General features: G+C 42.5%; 1 protein-coding gene across 3 annotated transcripts in view; it reads right to left on the bottom strand.

Annotated features, from left to right (window-relative positions):
• Nucleotides 1-18,327, bottom strand: part of LOC110565254 (mitotic-spindle organizing protein 2-like) — a 69,175-nt gene that overhangs the window by 39,026 nt on the left and 11,822 nt on the right. Inside the window, exon 5 of one of the 3 annotated variants that reach the window (XM_060391064.1) lies at nt 1,037-1,186. The exons of the other annotated variants lie outside the window; for them this stretch is intronic. Within the exon in view, the coding sequence (XP_060247047.1) occupies nt 1,052-1,186 (135 nt within the window). The 3' untranslated portion in view covers nt 1,037-1,051. Of the gene's footprint in view, nt 1-1,036; nt 1,187-18,327 lie in introns of those variants that run through there. 3 annotated transcript variants of the gene reach the window in all.

Genomic DNA, 18,327 nt, shown 5'->3' with positions numbered 1-18,327 from the left:
CAGATTTGGCTTTCTTCCTTGCGCTTCTCATCCCCCCCCCCATTCCTTCCATTCTCCTCCCTTAGGAACCCTGTTGAAGCCCCGCTGGTTGGGGCCATAGCAAATGTCCTTGCTGTATACTTGAGCATCTTTTCATTATGTGCCCAGTTGTGGTATAGCTGGATCTTGAGGAAGCACTATTCCTATTTGTCTGAGAAAGCGCCAGATTGATTTCCAAAGTGGTTGCACATGTTTACACTCCCACCAGCAGTGGAGGAGGGTTCCCCTTCTCCACATCCTCACCAGTATGTGCCCTCACTTGAGTTTTTGATAGTAACCATTCCATTCTGAGAAGTATAAGGTGAAATCTCAGGGTTATTTTGATTTGTATTTCCCTGATAGTTAAGGATGTTGAACATTTCTTTAAATGTTTCTCTGCCATTCAATATTCCTCTATTGAGAATTCTCTATTTAGATCTGTACCCCATTTTTAAAATTAGATTGCTTGATTTGTTGCTGTTGGATTACTTGATTTTTTGCTGTTTAACTTCTTTAGTTCTTTATATATACTGGATATTAGCCCTCTGTCAGATATAGGATTGGTGAAGATCTTTTCCCAATCTGTCGGCTGTCGTTTTGTTCTGAGGACAGTATCCTTTGATTTACAGAAGCTTTTCAGTTTCATGAGATCCCATTTATCGATTGTTGATCTTAGCGCTGTGCTGTTGGTGTTCTGTTCAGGAAGCTGTCTCCTGTGCCAATGAGGTTAAGGCTCTTCCCCACTTTTTCTTCTAACAGATTTAGTGTGTATGGTTTTATATTGAGGTGTTTGATCCACTTGGACTTTAGTTTTTTGCAGGGTGATAAATATGGATCTATTTGCATTTTTTTATATGTAGACATCCAGTTAGACCAGCACCATTTGTTGAAGATGCTATCTTTTTTCCATTGTATGGTTTTGTCATCTTTGTCAAAATCAGGTGTCCATAAGTGTGTGTGTTTATTTCTGGGTCTTCTGTTTGATTCCATTGATCCACCATTCTGTTTCTATGCTAGTACCATACAGTCTTTATTACTGTTGCTCCCTAGTACAGCTTGAGATCATGGATGGAGATACCTCCAGAAGAACTTTTATTGTAGAAGATTGTTTTAGGGATTCTGGGTTTCTTGTTATTCTGTATGAAGTTGAGAACTTTTCTTTCAAGGTCTGTAAAGAATTAATTGTGTTAATATTTTGATGGGAATTGCATTGAATCTATAGATTGCTTTTGGTAACATGGCCATTTTTACTATGTTAATCCTGCCACACCATAAGCATGGAAGATCTTTCCATCTTCTGATATCTTCTTCTATTTATTTCTTCAGAGACTAGAAGTTTTTTTCATGCAAGTCTTTGACTTGCTTGGTTAGAGTTACACCAAGGTACTTTATGTGGCTATTGTGACTATTGTGAAGGGTGTTGTTTCCCTAATTTCTTTCTCAGCCCATTTGTCTTTTGTATACATGATGGCTACTGATTTTTTTTAGTTGATTTTGTATCCAGCCACTTGGCTGAAGGTGTTTATCAGCTGTAGGAGTTCTCTGGTGGAATTTAGGTACACTATCATATCATCTGCAAATACTTTGACTTTTTCCTTCCCAAACTGAATCCCCTTGATTTCCTTTAATTATCTTATTGCTCTAGAAAGGACTTCAAGAATTATGTTGAAGCGATATGGAGAGTGGGTAGCCTTGCCTTGGAAATTTGCTCAACCATGTCACAGTAGTTTTATGTGTAATAGCCAGAAGCTGGAAACAACCCAGATGTCCCTCAGGTGAGGAATGGATACAGAAATTGTGGTACATTTACACAATGGAATACTGATTAGCAATTAAAAATAAGGGAATCATTAAATTTTCACGCAAATGGTGGGAACTAGAGAAGATCACTGGGATACCCAAGTGTGGTATCCCAGAAGCAGAAAGACACACATGGTAATAATCACTTATAATTAGATATTAGACATGTAATATAGGATAATCAGACTAAAATCTGTACACCTAGAGAAGCTAAGCAAGGAGAACCCTGGGTAAGATGCTCAATCTTCAGTCAGAAAGGCAAATGGGATAGACATAGGAAGAGGGAGAAAACAGGGAACAGGACAGAAGCCTATGACAGAGGGCTTCTGAAAGACTCTACCCTCCAGGGTATCAAAGAACATGCTGAGACTCATAGCCAAACTTTGGGCAGAGTGCAGGGAATCTTATGAAAGAAGGGGGAGATAGAAAGACCTGGAGGGGACAGGAGCTCCACAAGGAAAGCAGAGAACCAAAAAATCTGGACACAAGCATCTTTCCTGAGACTGATACTCCAACCAAGGTCCATGAATGGAGATAACCTAGAACCCCTGAACATATGTAGCCCGTGGCACTAAACAGTGTCCAAGAGGGTGAGCTAGAAATGAGAACAGGGACTGTCTCTGACATGAACTCATGGGTTGGCTCTTTGATCACCTCCCTCTGAGGGGGGAGCAGCCTTACCAGGCCACAGAGTAAGACAATGCAACCAGTCCTGATGAGACGTGAGAGACTAGGGTTAGATGGAAGGGGAGGAGGACCTCTCCTATCTTTGGACTGGGGGAGGGGCATAGGAGAAGAAGAGGGAGGGAGGGTGAGATTGCCATGTTACAGCACTATCATGTGGCAATATAGGCACATGGGGGCTAAGCTGGGATACAAAGTGAATAAACTGTAATTAATAAAAAAATAAATTTTAAAAAGATGTAAGGCAAGGGCCAACATACAATGTTATCCTCTAACCTTTTCATGGCATATATGTCCACATACAAAAATTTCTTAAAACATCTTCATTTTTAAAAAGATATTTTGTGGTAGATAAAATTCCCAATTTTCTGAGGAACCACTACAGTGATTTCCAAAGTGGCTGTTCAAGTTTGCACTCCCACCAACAATAGAGGAGTGTTCCCTTTCTACACATCCTCAGCAGCATGAGCAGTCACTTGTGTTTTGATCTTAACCTTTGACCTACCATGTGTCCTTCTTGCAAGATGTGCATAGAAATTGATTCGGCCTGAAACCTATGCTGAACCCATCCCTGACATTACCTGGAAAGCCTGGAACCAAGAGGCAGGACGTTTCAGAGGCTTAGGATAGAATTAAATATGATTGGAGAAAAAGGTCAATGAAATTATCCCCAATGATATTCTTCTATACTTATAAATTGGTGCCTAGCCCAGATGTCATCAGAGAGGCTTCACCCAGCAACTGATGGAAACAGATGCAGATACCTACAGCCAAACATTAGGTGGAGCTCAGGGAATCCTGTGGAAGTGGGAGAGGAAGGACTGTAGGAGCCAGAAGAGTCAAGACACCACATGAAAATCCACAGAACCAACAAACCTGGATCCATAGGGGCTCACTGAACTGACAGTCAAGGAGCCTACATGGGTCTAATCTAGGTCCTCTGCACATATACTACAGTTGTATACGTTGGTCTTCTTGTGGGACTCCTAACAGTAGAAGCAGGGCTGTCTCAGACTCTTTTTCTTGCTTTTGGGACCCTATCCCTCATAGTGGGTTAACTTGTTCAGCCTTAATTATGAGGGGAGGTGCCTAGTATTATAGCAAGTTGATATGGCATGTTTTGTTGATATCCATGGGAGGCCTGCTCTTTTCTGAAGAGAAACAGAGTGGATGGGGGTAGGGGGCTAAAAGGAGGTGTGTGTGGGACTGGAAGGAGTGGAGGGAGGAGAAACTACAGATGTAATATATGAGAGAAGAATAAATAGATATTTAATTATTGAGACATGAGCTGTGACTCAGTGCTGTCCCGTGGTGGCATAGGTATACTTGTTCATACTTGAGCCAATTCTCAGAACAGTCCCAAGGCAGTATGGGGATGTGTGTTCACATCATGTAGTTTACCCGTGTTGATCTGTGGTGGCATGGGCATGCATGTTCCCATTAGAGCTCTGTCCATCATATCCCTTGATAGATGGGTATAATGTATTTGTTCTCTTGTGATCCATGTCCCAGAACTGTTAAGTGACAGCATAGACACACATGTTCATATACCTGCCATGCCACAGGGCCGTCAAATATCAATGTGCGCATGCCTGTTCTCATGCAAGCCATGGGCTACCACCATTCTATAGGGGCATGGGCAATTCTGTTAAAATATAAGCTTGTTTCCATAAAGTACCATTGCAGCATGCCATGTTACAGCACTATCATGTGACAATATAGGCACATGTGTTTACATCTGAGACATGTTCCAACATCATCTCGCAGTGGCATGGGTACTTAGTCACATGTGAGCCGTGTTATAGCACTATCTGATTGTATGGGAATGGCTGCTTCCATCCCAGCTGTTTCCCAGCAATGTTTGGGGTGTTAGGCACACATGTTCACATGCAAGCCATGTCCCCATGCCACCTGTGGTGGTGCTGGCATGCCTGTTCACAGCTGAGCCATGCACCAGCATAATCCTGTGGTGACCTTGGTCATGTTCACATATGAGACATGTGCCAGGAACAGCCCTGGTGGCAAAAGCACTCATAGTCACATGCAAGCCATGTCTCTGCCCCATGGCCCGGGGCCAGCCTCAGTGATGGCCAGGTCCTACAGAAGAGATAAGGAGTCTGCAAAGGAGGAGTGAGTCAGGCATGGTTGTATCTTGGAGCCTAACTGACTGGCAGTTGAGGTGCTTCTTTATTTATATAGAATTCAGTAGGCAGGGATAGATACATGTTGTTCCAAACAGAGATCATATCATTTTTGTCCTGAGATAAGTATTTTAACTTCCTCTTGGTCATAAATTTAGTCATCATTGATAGATCATGTTAGAATTTTACAATCATTTTTTTCTCGTCAATCCCATAATCCAAATTTAAAAAATCTGTGGTTTCAAGGGCACTAGACAGAAAATCTTCAAGCCAGCTGGCCTGATTGTCATGTCTCAAGCAGTATATTATCAACTTTTAATGGTCAGAGTGCTAATTGTCATTAAGGGCCCCCAAAAACATTCAGGCCAAAGCTGCTGCAGCTATTGTCCAATTTCTGGCATAATACAATGTTTACATTTGATATCTTTATAGAATTTATTTATACATCTAATCTTGGTATTCTTTTGTTCCTTGGTCATAGACACCACATGAGCCAACTTTTCTAAGAAATGGAGGTCTTAGTACTTTCTTTTTGTTGTTTTTTAAATCTTTCCATACCATCTTTGTCCATAAATATAAGGCCCTGTGTAGGACAAAGATAACTGCAGCCAATCTTACTTTGTTGCTGTATCTTTTTCATATGTGGCCCTTTTTTTGCTACATAATTGCCTTAGCATATGGTAGGAAGAGGCTTATAATCTGATCTACTGCTAACTCTTCTAGCCCACCAAATTTGTATACCTTTTTAAGTTTACTTTGTTCTGATCAGCTTGTTCCTGAGTAAGTAGAGGGGGCAGATAGCTGTTCTAGGAGTATCTTGGAGGTGGAGTTTCATAAGGAGGGCTTTGGCATTTTCATGTGAGTTACAACCTCCAGAGCTCAAGGAGGGCTTTCAAATAGGCCAGATAAGGATATCTCTCTAAAAGCTGGAGGGGTAGTATGCTCAGAACTTTCCTAGAAAAGCTTAGAATCAGTACTCCTAGGGGAAGGCCTAAATGATTCATAAGAAATTTCCCATCAATTCAATATCCCTAAGTTGTACAAATATTAAAAGCTCCCCAAACATTTAACACATGAAAGATGGTAATTGCACCATGTGACTCAGCTTTGCTGGAATTCTGTCAAGCAGTTGTGTTACATCTATGACTTTCACTGTACCTATTAGATACGGCTGTGCCACCCCATCTCATGGCTGGATGGGCACGGATGATCACACACAAGCTGTGTCCCAGTGCTGCCCTGTAGCAGAGTGGGTAAGCATGTTCACATGCCATTTCCTAAACTCCACTTCATACATGAGCCATGTTCCAGGGCTCTAATATGTTGGTGTGGGTATATTTGTTTACACACATAAGTTATGTTCCAGTGTGGTCTTCTGGAAGCATGGATATGACTGTCAAAATGCATGCAGGGTCCCAGTGTGGGCTTATCAGTTCACACTTGAGATATGACCCAGTACCATCCCTTGGCAAAGTAGGCACACATGTTCATATACAAGCCTGTGCCACCTTATGGCAGCACAAACACATGGAAGTTTTGTCACAGTATCATTACATGACACCATGTGTTTAATGTTCACACATGTGTTTACATGATCACACATGAGCCATGTCTCAGCACAATATGTGGTAGCATGGGCATGCCATTCACATGGGAACAGTGTTTCTACACAGTCCTATGACTGAGCAGGGGATCTAGTCCTGTGACAGGGTGGGCACACATGTTCACCCAGCTCTTCTGATCCCTTGAGAATGTGGGCATATGTGTTCACACATGAGCCATATCCCACTGCTGTTCCATAGTGACTTGGGCATTCCTGATTACATGTGGGCCCTTTCCTAGCACTGATCCCTGATGTTGTGGGCACACCTGTTCATGTGTGTCTTGGCTAGAATTACCATTGATGTGAAGAGACACCAGGACTCTTAAAAAAGAAACATTTAATTGAATCTTGTTTACAGTTTCAGAAGTTTACTCCATTATCATCATGGCAAGAAGACATGGTGTTGGAGAAGCTCTACATCTTGATCCAAAGGCAGCAGGAGGCTGTGTGACTGAGCACAGCTTGAGCATATATAAGATTTCAAAGCCTGCCCCCACAACAGTGACATACTTCCTCAAACAAGGCCACACTTATTCCAACAAGGAATACCTCCGAATAGTGCCACTCCATGTGGACCAAGCATTCAAATATGAGTCTATGGGGAGCATACTTATTAAAACCACCACAACATGCAAGCCATGTTCCAGTGCCATCCTGTGACAGCATGTGCATGCCTGCTTGTTTGTGCCCTATCTCAGCATCATCGTCTGATGGCATGGGCACAGCCATGTCCCAGTGTCACCCCTTGGTTGCATGAGCATGCCTATTCATATGTAAGCTATTTCTCTGCACCATCCCATGGTGACATGGGCATGCCTCTTTTCACACAAGTGCAGTCCCACCATTATATTCACAACAGCATGTGTTCAGAACTGAGCATGTGTTCTAGAGTTGTGTTCTGGTGGCATGGGCATGCTTATTTACACACAAGGCCACACCTCCTATTAGTGCATATGGTAGATCATGTCCCAGGATCATCTTGTGGCAGTGTAGGAATGCTTGTCCACATGGGAGCCCTTGGCACTGTACTATGGCAGTGTGGGCACAACTGTTCACATGCAAACATGTGGCTGTGTGGGCACATGTGTTCACATGTGATCTGTGTACTAGTGTCATCCCATGGCAATGTGGACACACATGTTCACACACATGCCACCGTGTTCTGTTGATGATTATTATTCTTTAATATTGATTTACCTTTTACTTAAACAGTGGTTATTCCTAAACTAGCTGTATACCCAAATCACCACACCGAGACTAGGATTTATTTAATTAACCTACAGCATAATGCTGGGCAATAATTACTCTGTCCTAAACCTCCAAGACCACATAGCTTCCTCCTATTCAGATTTCCCACATTACACTTGCTTTTCAGTCATATCTTATGTCTGGTTCATTTCTACTGATGGTTCCTCGTCCTGTCCTCTCTGATCTCTCCTTCCACTCTTTCCGTCTCCTCCGCTCCGGATCAGGATGTCCCACCCTATTCTCTCCATTGCTCAGTATTGGCTGGTTGTTTTTATTGGCAATACAGAGAACAAATGGTGGCATGTTTACACAAACTTGAGACAAGTGATGCTGAGAATAAACATCACAATGCAATATCCAGATTGAGACAAGATAGTGGGGTAGAAAAGTCAACATTTGAACAAACAAGGGTAAATTGTATACATTCCACAAGAACATTAAACTAATAGTGCTCACATATGTGTTATTCTCAGCACCGTCCTATGATGGTTTGGGGTATGTATATTCATATATGATCCAGGTCCCAGAACTGTCCCATGGAAGTGTGAAAATGTATGTTCACATATGAGGTATGTCCCAGGGCTGTCAAGCAGCACTGTGGGTACATGTGTTCACATGTGAGCCATGTCCTAGTATTGTTCCAAGTTTGTGGGGGGATCAAAGGACACCAGTCCATGCAGGTGAGGGAACAGAGGCAGGAGGTGGGGTGAAATAAGGTAAGGATGACCCTAACTTTCAGGACCAGCTTTGAAGAGACTGCTCAACTTTACTCAGGGTGAACGAAGGCTATATAGATAGTTCTTGGGGAGTAGGTGGAGGGTTTCCAGGGTAGGTGTATACTACTAGCTAGGCTTCAGGTGTCAGAAATGCTTTATTTACATACCAGGAATTCCAGATATTTGTCAGGCAGGTTCTTATCAGGAGAAGGGAAGTTGAACCTGCATTTTGGTCTTGAGCTACATGACCTCCCTCAGGAGTGGGGACTGGCATTAGAGATACTCTACAGATGAATTCAGCCAGAGACAAAGAAGAAGGTCCCTATTGAGAAAGGGAAGCCTCCATACTGCGATGAGCTCAGGTGAGCTATCTGGAAATGGCAGAACTGCACTTTAAATTGCAGGGTTTTCTTATAGGCATGGACTTTGTGTAAGCACATGAGACATGTGTCTCTACACTGTCTTGTAGCAGCACGGACACATACATATTCAGATATGAGACATGTCCCTATTACTATCCTGTTGTGGCGTGGCCATGTGTGTTCACAAAAGATCTATGTCTCATTGTCATCCTTCTGGTGGCATAAACATTCCTGCCTACTCATGATCCATGTACCAGCACCATTCTGTGGTGGCATGGGCATGCCTGATCATATATGCTGTGTTCCAGTCCTACCCTTCAGAGGATGGGTCACATGTTTATACATGTGCCCTGTCCTAAACACTATCCCAAATGTAAGCACAAATGTTCATACAGGAGCCATGTCCCAGCACCATTCCATGACAACATGAGCTTGATTCTTCACATGCATGCAATGTCCCAATGTTTTCTCATGATAACATGAGCATGTGTGTTCACAGTACATATACCATGCCCCACTGCCATCTTGTGGTGACATGAGCATGCCTGTTCATACACAAAACAGAACCCAGTGCTTTCTTATTATCATAGGCACTTACACAAAAATTGTGTTCCTGCATAGACCATGATAGCATGGGCACACATGTTTACATGTGTGTTGTGTCACAGTTCACATGTGATAGCATGAGTGCACATGTTCATACATGAGTCATGTCCCGGCATAATACTGTGGAAGTGTCAGCATACTCACACCTGAGCATAGTTCCCTGACATCATGGGCATATGATGTCAGTGCCATGTTTCAGAACCATCTTGTAGAATATGGCCACATATATTCACACATAGAGCTGTTGAAACAGCTTGCATTTTGTACCCACCTCATTACTATCCTATTTACATGCCTATTTACACACAAATTGTGTCTCAGCCCTAGTCAGTGGCAGCATGGACATGCCTGTACACATGAAAGCCATTTCTCAGCCATTCTTTGATGGCATGTGCTACAAAATACAAAATACAACAGCTCTGTGTAAAATTTGGCAAAAATGTTCACATGCTAGCTGTGTCCCAGTGTCACCCTGTGGAACATCCAACTGGTACCCAGGGGCAGACCATTGCAGTATGGGCGCATGTTCACAGTTGAGCTGTGTCCCAGCCCCATCCTATGGCGGTGTGAAGACACATAGTCACACATGAGCCACGTCCCAGCACCATGCTTCAACAGCGTAAGCATGGCTGTTCACAGGCAAAGCATGTTCCTACACAGTTCTATGTCAGAGTGGGCACACATGTTTACATGGGTGTTGTGTCCCAGGACCATCCTGAGGGAGCATGTGAACATGTTTTCATGCAGGCCGTGTCCCAGTACCATCTCTTGTCAGAGTGGGTATACTTGTTTATATACAAACTGAATCCCAGTGCTATCCCCTTGTAGCTTAGGCACTTGTAATTCAGCTTGATTTGTGTCCCTGTGCCATCCCATGGAGACATAAGCACGTCTGTTTACATGCAATTTCTGTCCCAGTGTTATCCCAAAACAAAAATTAACTTCTGATTAGATTCCAAGATGGCGGCGAGCAGAGCGCACCATTTTGGAGAGGCAGAAGACATGAATCTCCGGAATTGGTGAGTGGAGAGTCAATCGAAGCTACAATTTGGACTTTTGGGCTTTCTAAAGGAGAGGGGCCACCACAGAAGTGTGGAGTACTTGTAGATTTAGATCGGGCGCGGACTTCTCCGGGAAGGAGATAGAGCGCTTCCCTTGCCCGGGCCTCCCACAGGGAAACCCGCACACAGCACCAGGCAGCAGAGCATAAAGCTCACATCCGGGAGATCAAGGCAGCAGAGACAGTGCTCTGGGCCCCTTACAGCAGCGGTCTGCTGTAACCACCCGTTGAACACCCGTCCCCTCCTTGGACACACGTCCCACTCAGGGCCCTCCGGTCCTGAGGAGTGTCCCCTCCCCCATCCCGCTGATGCGACCCTGCTGCTAGACTGCAGCAGGAAGTGCAGTGGAGCTCACACCCCAAGCGGCCAGAGCACAATAACCCCAGAAACCTCCTCACAGGAGGAGCGCAGGCCCAATCACAGAGCTCCAACCACTGAGCCCTAACCACAGAGACTCAGATCCACAATACAATTCTTCCTGGATACCAAAGCCACAAAGTCTAGGACCCAAGACGGGAACCCCGCAGCCACATTGGAGAGCAGTAACGACCTGCTGAACGCCACCACTCAGAGGAGAACACACCCCACCTAGGGCCCTCTCCCCGAGCTCTGCGGAACACCCCCACCACTACCACCACCACCCGGCTCTGCAGGAGGGCACGCACCACTGAAACTCCACCCCGCCAGAGCGCACGCCCAATACAGTGCTAGCCACAGAGACTCAGACCCATGGTACAACCCTTTCCAGATCCCAAGTCTGCAAATGGCAGCATGGACTACACAGGGCTGCCCAGCCAGTGATTGTATGGGCCATCCAACCCCTCAGTGGCAGAAAACCAGCTGAATAGACACCAAAGACAAGCAGACCTGTAAAATCAATACGCGCGCATTCTTCAACAGCGCTTGCGATCCCATAGCGCCTGCAAAAACTTCAGTGCCTGCAAAGCACCCCTCTCACACACTGAAGGCCTCTTCATTCACCAACACCCTGTCCCTTAGGACACACCCACAAGCACACGCTCAAACACATGCTACCCCGCATTTGCCCTTCTACGCCTGCGAACTTTCCTTCTACAGGTATAGCTGAATAACCAACACACACACTGAAACCACTAGACCTCACTAGACCTTCATTTTCCTGAAGAATTCTCCAGATACCAGAGAAAAACCAGTCTGACCTGCAGAATCCAAGAACAGACAGTGAACACGACAGATAACCAACTGGCCAAAGGTCAGCAAAAGAACACAACCAACGCAAATCAAGATATCATGGCTTCACCGGCAACCTCCAAAATTATTGGACACTCCAACTCAGCAGAAACAGAAAAAGAAAATAATTTTAAAGCTATGATTATCCAGTTATTTGAGGCACATAAAGAGGAAACAAAAAAATCTCTCAGAGAAATAGTCATAGAGATTCAAACAGTTAAAGAGGATACAAATAAATCCCTTAAAGATTTGGCCTCCCAAATAGAAACAAAGAAAAACGAAGTGAACAAAGAAGCTCTTAAAGAAACACATGCAAATATAGCAAAACAATTGGACGGAGAAGCAGAGACACTAAGAGAGGAAACAAACAAAAAAAATAGAGACCATCTTGGAGACACAGAAATCCACACTCAAACAGATGAAGGAAATGTTGCAAGACATGAAAACAGAATTAGAATCAATAAAGAAAACACAAACCGAGAAAACCCTGGAACTGAAGAACTTAGAGAAAAGAGAAGGAATCACAAAGGTAAGCATCACTAATAGAATACAAGAGATGGAAGAGAGAATCTCGGGTGCTGAAGATACACTCACAGAAATTGATACTTCTCTCAAAGCAAAAATTAAATCAGAAAAATCCCAAACACAAACCATCCAAGAAATCAAGGACGGCATGAAAAGGCAAAATCTAAGAATAACAGGAATTGAAGAAGAAGAGGAGTCCAGGCTACAAGGTCCAGAAAATATTTTCAAGAAAATCATAGAAGAAAATTTTCCCAACCTAAAGAAAGAGATGTCCACAAATACACAAGAGGCCTAGAGAACACAAAATAGACTAGACCAGAGAAGAAACTCCTCACGCCACATCATAGTCAAAACACTTAATCTACAGAACAAAGAAAAGATAGGAAAAGCAGCAAGGGAAAAAGGCCAAGTAACATATAAAGGCAAACCTATCAGAATCACACCGGACTTCTCAACAGAAACTATGAAAGCCAGAAGGGCCTGGGGAGATATCATGCAGGCCCTAAGGGACCATAGATGCCAACCTAGACTACTTTACCCAGCAAAGCTTTCAATCAATATATTTGAACAACAACCCAGCCCTACCGAAGATACTAGAAGGAAAATTCCAATCCAATGAAAACAAATACACCCAAGAAAACATAGGTTAAAGATAATTTCCAAAAAAAATCAGAAGCAAACAAGCAATGATTCACAGGAACATCGCCAACTCCACAATAATAGGAAATAACATACAATGGTCATTATTATCTATCAACATCAATGGACTCAACTCTCCAATAAAAAGACACAGACTAACAGAATGGGTGCAGAAACAGGAACCAACATTCTGCTGCATCCAAGAAACACACTTATGCAACAAAGATAAACACTACCTCAGAGTAAAGGGCTGTAAAAATGTTTTTCAAGCAAATGGTTCCAGAAAACAAGCTGGAGTAGCCATCCTAATATCTAATAAAATAGACTTTCAACCCAAGTTAATCAAAAAAGATAAGGAGGGCCACTATATTCTCATCAAAGGAAAAATCCAACAAGAAGACATCACAATTCTAAACATCTATGCCCCAAATACTAAAGCACCTACATTCATAAATGAAATATTATTAAAGCTTAAACCACACATTGATCGCAATACCTAATAGTGGGTGACATCAACACCCCACTCTCACCAAGGGACAGATCAACTAGACAGAAACCAAATAGGGAAATAAAAGCACTCACAGAATCCCTAAATCAAATGGACCTAATAGACGTCTACAGATCTTTCCACCCAAACTCAAAAGAGTATACCTTCTTTTCAGCACCTCATGGAACCTTCTCCAAAATAGACCATATAGTTGGTCACAAAGCAAGCGTCAACAGATATAAAAAGATTGAGATAATCCCTTGTATTCTATCGGACCACCATGGACTAAAGTTGGACATCAACAACAATGGAAATAACCAAAAACCTACACGCACATGGAAACTGAACAACTTGTTACTCAATGACAGCTGGGTTAAGGAAGAAATAAGGAAAGAAATTAAAGACTTCCTAGAACTCAATGAAAATGAAGGCACAACATACCCAAATTTATGGGACACATTGAAAGCAGTGCTCAGAGGAAAATTTATAGCACTAAGTGCCTTCAAGAAGAAATTTGTAACATCACATACAAGTAATTTAATGGCCCAACTGAAAACCCTAAAAAAAAAAAGAAGCAGATACACCCAAGAGGAGCAGAAGGCTGGAAATAACCAAACTCAGGGCTGAAATCAATCAATTAGAAACAAATAAAACTATTCAAAGAATCAATGAAACCAAGAGCTGGTTCTTTGAGAAAATCAACAAGATCGACAAACCCTTAGCCACGCTAACTAAAAAGCAGACAGAATCTATCCAAATCAGCAAAATCAGAAATGAAAAGGGGGACATAACTACAGACACTGAAGAAATCCAAACAATCATTAGGTCATACTACAAAATCCTATACGCCACAAAATTTGAAAATCTAAACGAAATGGACAATTTTCTTGATAGATTCCATCTACCAACATTAAGTCAAGATCAGGTAGAAAGACTGAATAACCCTATATCCCCCAAAGAAAGTGAAGCAGTCATTAACAGCCTCCCCTCCAAAAAAAGCCCTGGGCCCGATGGTTTCAGCGCAGAATTCTACCAGACCTTCAAAGAAATGCTAATACCAAGTCTCCTCACACTATTCGACAAAATAGAAACAGAAGGAAAACTACCAAACTCATTCTATGAAGCGACTGTCACCCTGATACCCAAACCACACAAAGACCCAACAAAAAAAGAGAAATTCAGACCTATCTCTCTTATCAATATTGATGCAAAAATACTCAATAAAATACTTGCAAACCGAATCCAAGAACACATCAAAGATATCATCCACCATGACCAAGTAGGCTTTATCCCAGGCATGCAAGGGTGGTTCAACATACGGAAATCCATCAATGTAATCCACCACATAAACAAACTGAAGGAGAAAAACCACATGATCATCTCCTTAGATGCCCGAAAAAGCATTTGACAAAGTCCAACACCCATTCATGTTTAAATCTTGGAGAGATCAGGGATACAAGGCACATACTTAAACATAGTAAAGGCAATATACAGCAAGCCTACAGCAAACATCAAACTCAATGGAGAGAAACTTAAATCAATCCTACTGAAATCAGGGACAAGACAAGGCTGCCCACTCTCTCCATATCTCTTCAACATAGTACTTGAAGTCCTAGCCAGAGCAGTAAGACAACTAAAGGAGATCAAGGGGATACAAATCGGAAGGAAGAGGTCAAAGTGTCACTATTCGCAGATGATATGATAGTATACATGAGTGACCCCAAAAATTCAACCAGAGAACTCCTTCAGCTGATAAACACCTTCAGCAAAGTGGCAGGATACAAAATCAACTCAAAAAAATCAGAAGCCCTCCTGTACACAAAAGACAAAAGGGCTGAGAAAGAAATTAGGGAAACAACACCCTTCACAATAGCCACTAATAACATAGAGTACCTTGGGGTGACATTAACCAAACAAGTGAAAGGCCTGTTTGAGAAAAACTTCAAGTCTCTGAAGAAAGAAATTGAAGAAGATCTCAGAAGATGGAAAGATCTCCCTTGCTCATGGATTGGTAGGATTAACATTGTGAAAATGGCCATCCTGCCAAAAGCAATCTACAGATTCAATGCAATTCCCATCAAAATACCAACTCAATTCTTTACAGACCTTGAAAAAAAAGATTCTCAGCATCATATGGAGAAACAAAAAACCCAGAATCTCCAAAACAACCCTGTACAATAACAGATCATCTGGAGGTATCTCCATCCCCGATCTCAAGCTGTACTACAGAGCAATAGTAATAAAAACTGCATGGTATTGGCATAGAAATAGGAAGGAGGATCAATGGAACCGAATAGAAGACCCAGAAATAAACCCATGTACCTATGAATACTGGATTTTTGACAAAGCAGCCAAAACCATTCAATGGAAAAAAGACAGCAACTTTAAGAAATGGTGCTGGTCCAACTGCATTTTTCTACATGTAGATGGTGCTGGTCTAATTGGATGTCTACATGCAAAAAATGAAAATAGATCCACATTTATCACCCTGCCTTTTATCACAAACTAAACTCCAAGTGGATCAAAGACCTCAACATAAAACCAGATACGCTAAATCTGTTAGAAGAAAAAGTGGGGAACAGCCTAGAACTCATTGGCACAGGAGACAACTTCCTGAACAGAACTCCAACAGCACAGGCTTTAAGAGCAACAATGGGACCTCATGAAACTGAAAAGCTTCTGTAAAGCAAAAGACACCGTCATCAAAACAAAACGACTGCCTACAGATAGGGAAAGAATCTTCACCAACCCTTTATCTGACAGAGGGCTAATATCCAGGATATATAAAGAACTAAAGAAGTCGAAAAAGCAACAAACCAAGTAATCCAATTAAAAAATGTGGAACAGAGCTAAACAGAGAATTCTTGACAGAGGAATATAGAATGGCAGAGAAACACTTAAAGAAATGTTCAACGTCATTAGCCATTAGGGAAATGCAAATCAAAACGACCCTGAGATTTCACCTTACACCTATCAGAATGGCCAAGATCAAAAAATCAAGTCACAACACATGCTGGAGAGGTTGTGGAGAAAGGGGAACCCTCCTCCATTGCTGGTGGGAATGTAAACTGGTACAACCACTTTGGAAGTCAATCTGGCGCTTTCTCAGACAATTAGGAATAGTGCTTCCTCAAGACCCAGCTATACCACTGCTAGGCATATACCCAAAATTTCCTCAAGTACACAATAAGGACATTTGCTCAACCATGTTTGTAGCAGCTTTATTTGTAATAGCCAGAACCTGGAAACAACCCAGATGTCCATCAACGGAGGAATGGGTACAGAAATTATGGTATTTTTACACAATGGAATACTACTCAGCAATCAAAAAAGAGGAAATCATGAAATTTGCAGGCAAGTGGTGGGATCTAGAAAAGATCCTTCTGAGTGAAGTATCCCAGAAGGAGAAAGGCAAACATGGAATATACTCGCTTATATAGACCCAAAAGATATGATAAACATAATGAAATCTACACACCTAAAGAAGATAATCAAGAAAGCAGACACGGGGTATGATGATCAATCCTCATTTAGAAAGACAAATGGGATATGCATTGAACGTATGACAGAAGTCTACCGCAGAAAGCACTGGAAAGACTCTACCTAGCAGTGTTCCAAAGTAGATACTAAGACTCATAACCAAACCTCCGGCAGAGTGCAGGGAATCATATGAAAGAAGGGGAGTTTGATGTGGAAAGGATAGGAGCTCCACAGGACCAAACATATCTGGGCACAGGGTCTTTTCTGAGATGGACACTCAACCAAAGACCATGAGAGGATAAAACCTAGAACCTCTGCTCGGATGTGACCCGTGATAGCTCAGTAATCAATTGGTTTCCCATAGTAAGGGGAACAAGGACTATTTCTAACAGGAACTCAATGACTGGCTCTTTGACCTCCCCACCTCCCAAGGGAGGAGCAGTACTATTAGGCCACAGAGGAGGACTTTGCAGCCAGTCCTGAAAATACCTGACAAAACGGAGTCATATGAAAGGGGAGGAGGTCCTCCCCTATCAGTGGACTTGGAAAGGGGCAGGGAGGAGATGAGGGAGGGAGGGTGGGATTGGGGAGGGAATGAGGGATACAGCTGGGATACAGAATTAACAAAATGTAACTAATGAGAAAAAAAAAATTAAGTTCTGTTACCAGCATGGTCTTAAACACCCAGCAGGAAAATAAAACCAAGATTAAAGTGATCAGTATGTTTCTTTTTACAGTTCAAGGGACAGCAAAATTTAGATATCATACTTAACCAAGTACAATGTTATTTGGATAATTATTTCTCATTAATGACTCTCTTCCTGAGCATAATATATATCCCAGACACAGAACAAGATATTGGTTTGTTTCAGCACTACAGCTAAGAAAAACAGAACTCACTAGCAATGAAAGGCATCTAGTTCTGTACTTATCCAACCAACAGGTCGGTCTGCTCACTAAGGTCCAGCACTCCTAGGATTCCCTGTCCCCTCCTCAATAGGGATCCACATTCCTTTCAAGTAACATCTTTTCATAGCAACAGACTCCTTCCCATGCTTATACCCAGAACAGACCTTCCAGCCTCCTTACCAAGTCCCACCCTAACCCTGAATAATGAGCCATATGGCTCTCCTCCAACCTTTCAACTCTCCTGGATCTTTTACTTTTTGACCTGACTCACCCTTTCTAAATATCCACAGCTCTCCCACACCTCTATATGGAAGCTCCTATCTATGAATACCCACCTCTTCTCACTGGCTCCTCTTTGTTGCTCCCTGACTTCTACTCCTCCCCACCCCCTATTCCATTTTCCTGGGCAAATTCTCAGTTTCACTCTATAACCAAATCATACATTTTCAGCCTTTTTTTTTTTTAATTTTTCATCAATTACACTTTATTCATTCTGCATCCCCCCATAAGCCCCTCTAATGATTATGTTTCAGAGGGTTCTCTAGAAGTGCATGCAGGCAATTGCATGATTCACCACAGCTGATCAAGTTAAAACTCTCTTCTGGCTATTAAGGCCTGCTCCAGCTATTGAGGCCATTTTGGTTTCAGGCCCACCAGCCACATCATCCCAGCTCATTGCTGATGTAAAAGAATCTCTGTACAATGTCAGGTTGACCTTAAACTATGTTTATATTCAATGAGAAACTCTATGGCCTTCTTGTTCTTAGAAATTCCCCAACCACAAGCACAGCTATCCCCAGCTGCCAAGCACACTTTCAAGGTAAACTAGAACTGTTTGT

This window comes from Meriones unguiculatus, chromosome 9 (assembly GCF_030254825.1).
Source record: "Meriones unguiculatus strain TT.TT164.6M chromosome 9, Bangor_MerUng_6.1, whole genome shotgun sequence".
Taxonomy (NCBI): domain Eukaryota; kingdom Metazoa; phylum Chordata; class Mammalia; order Rodentia; family Muridae; genus Meriones; species Meriones unguiculatus.
This window is presented reverse-complemented; position numbering and strand designations above follow the sequence as displayed.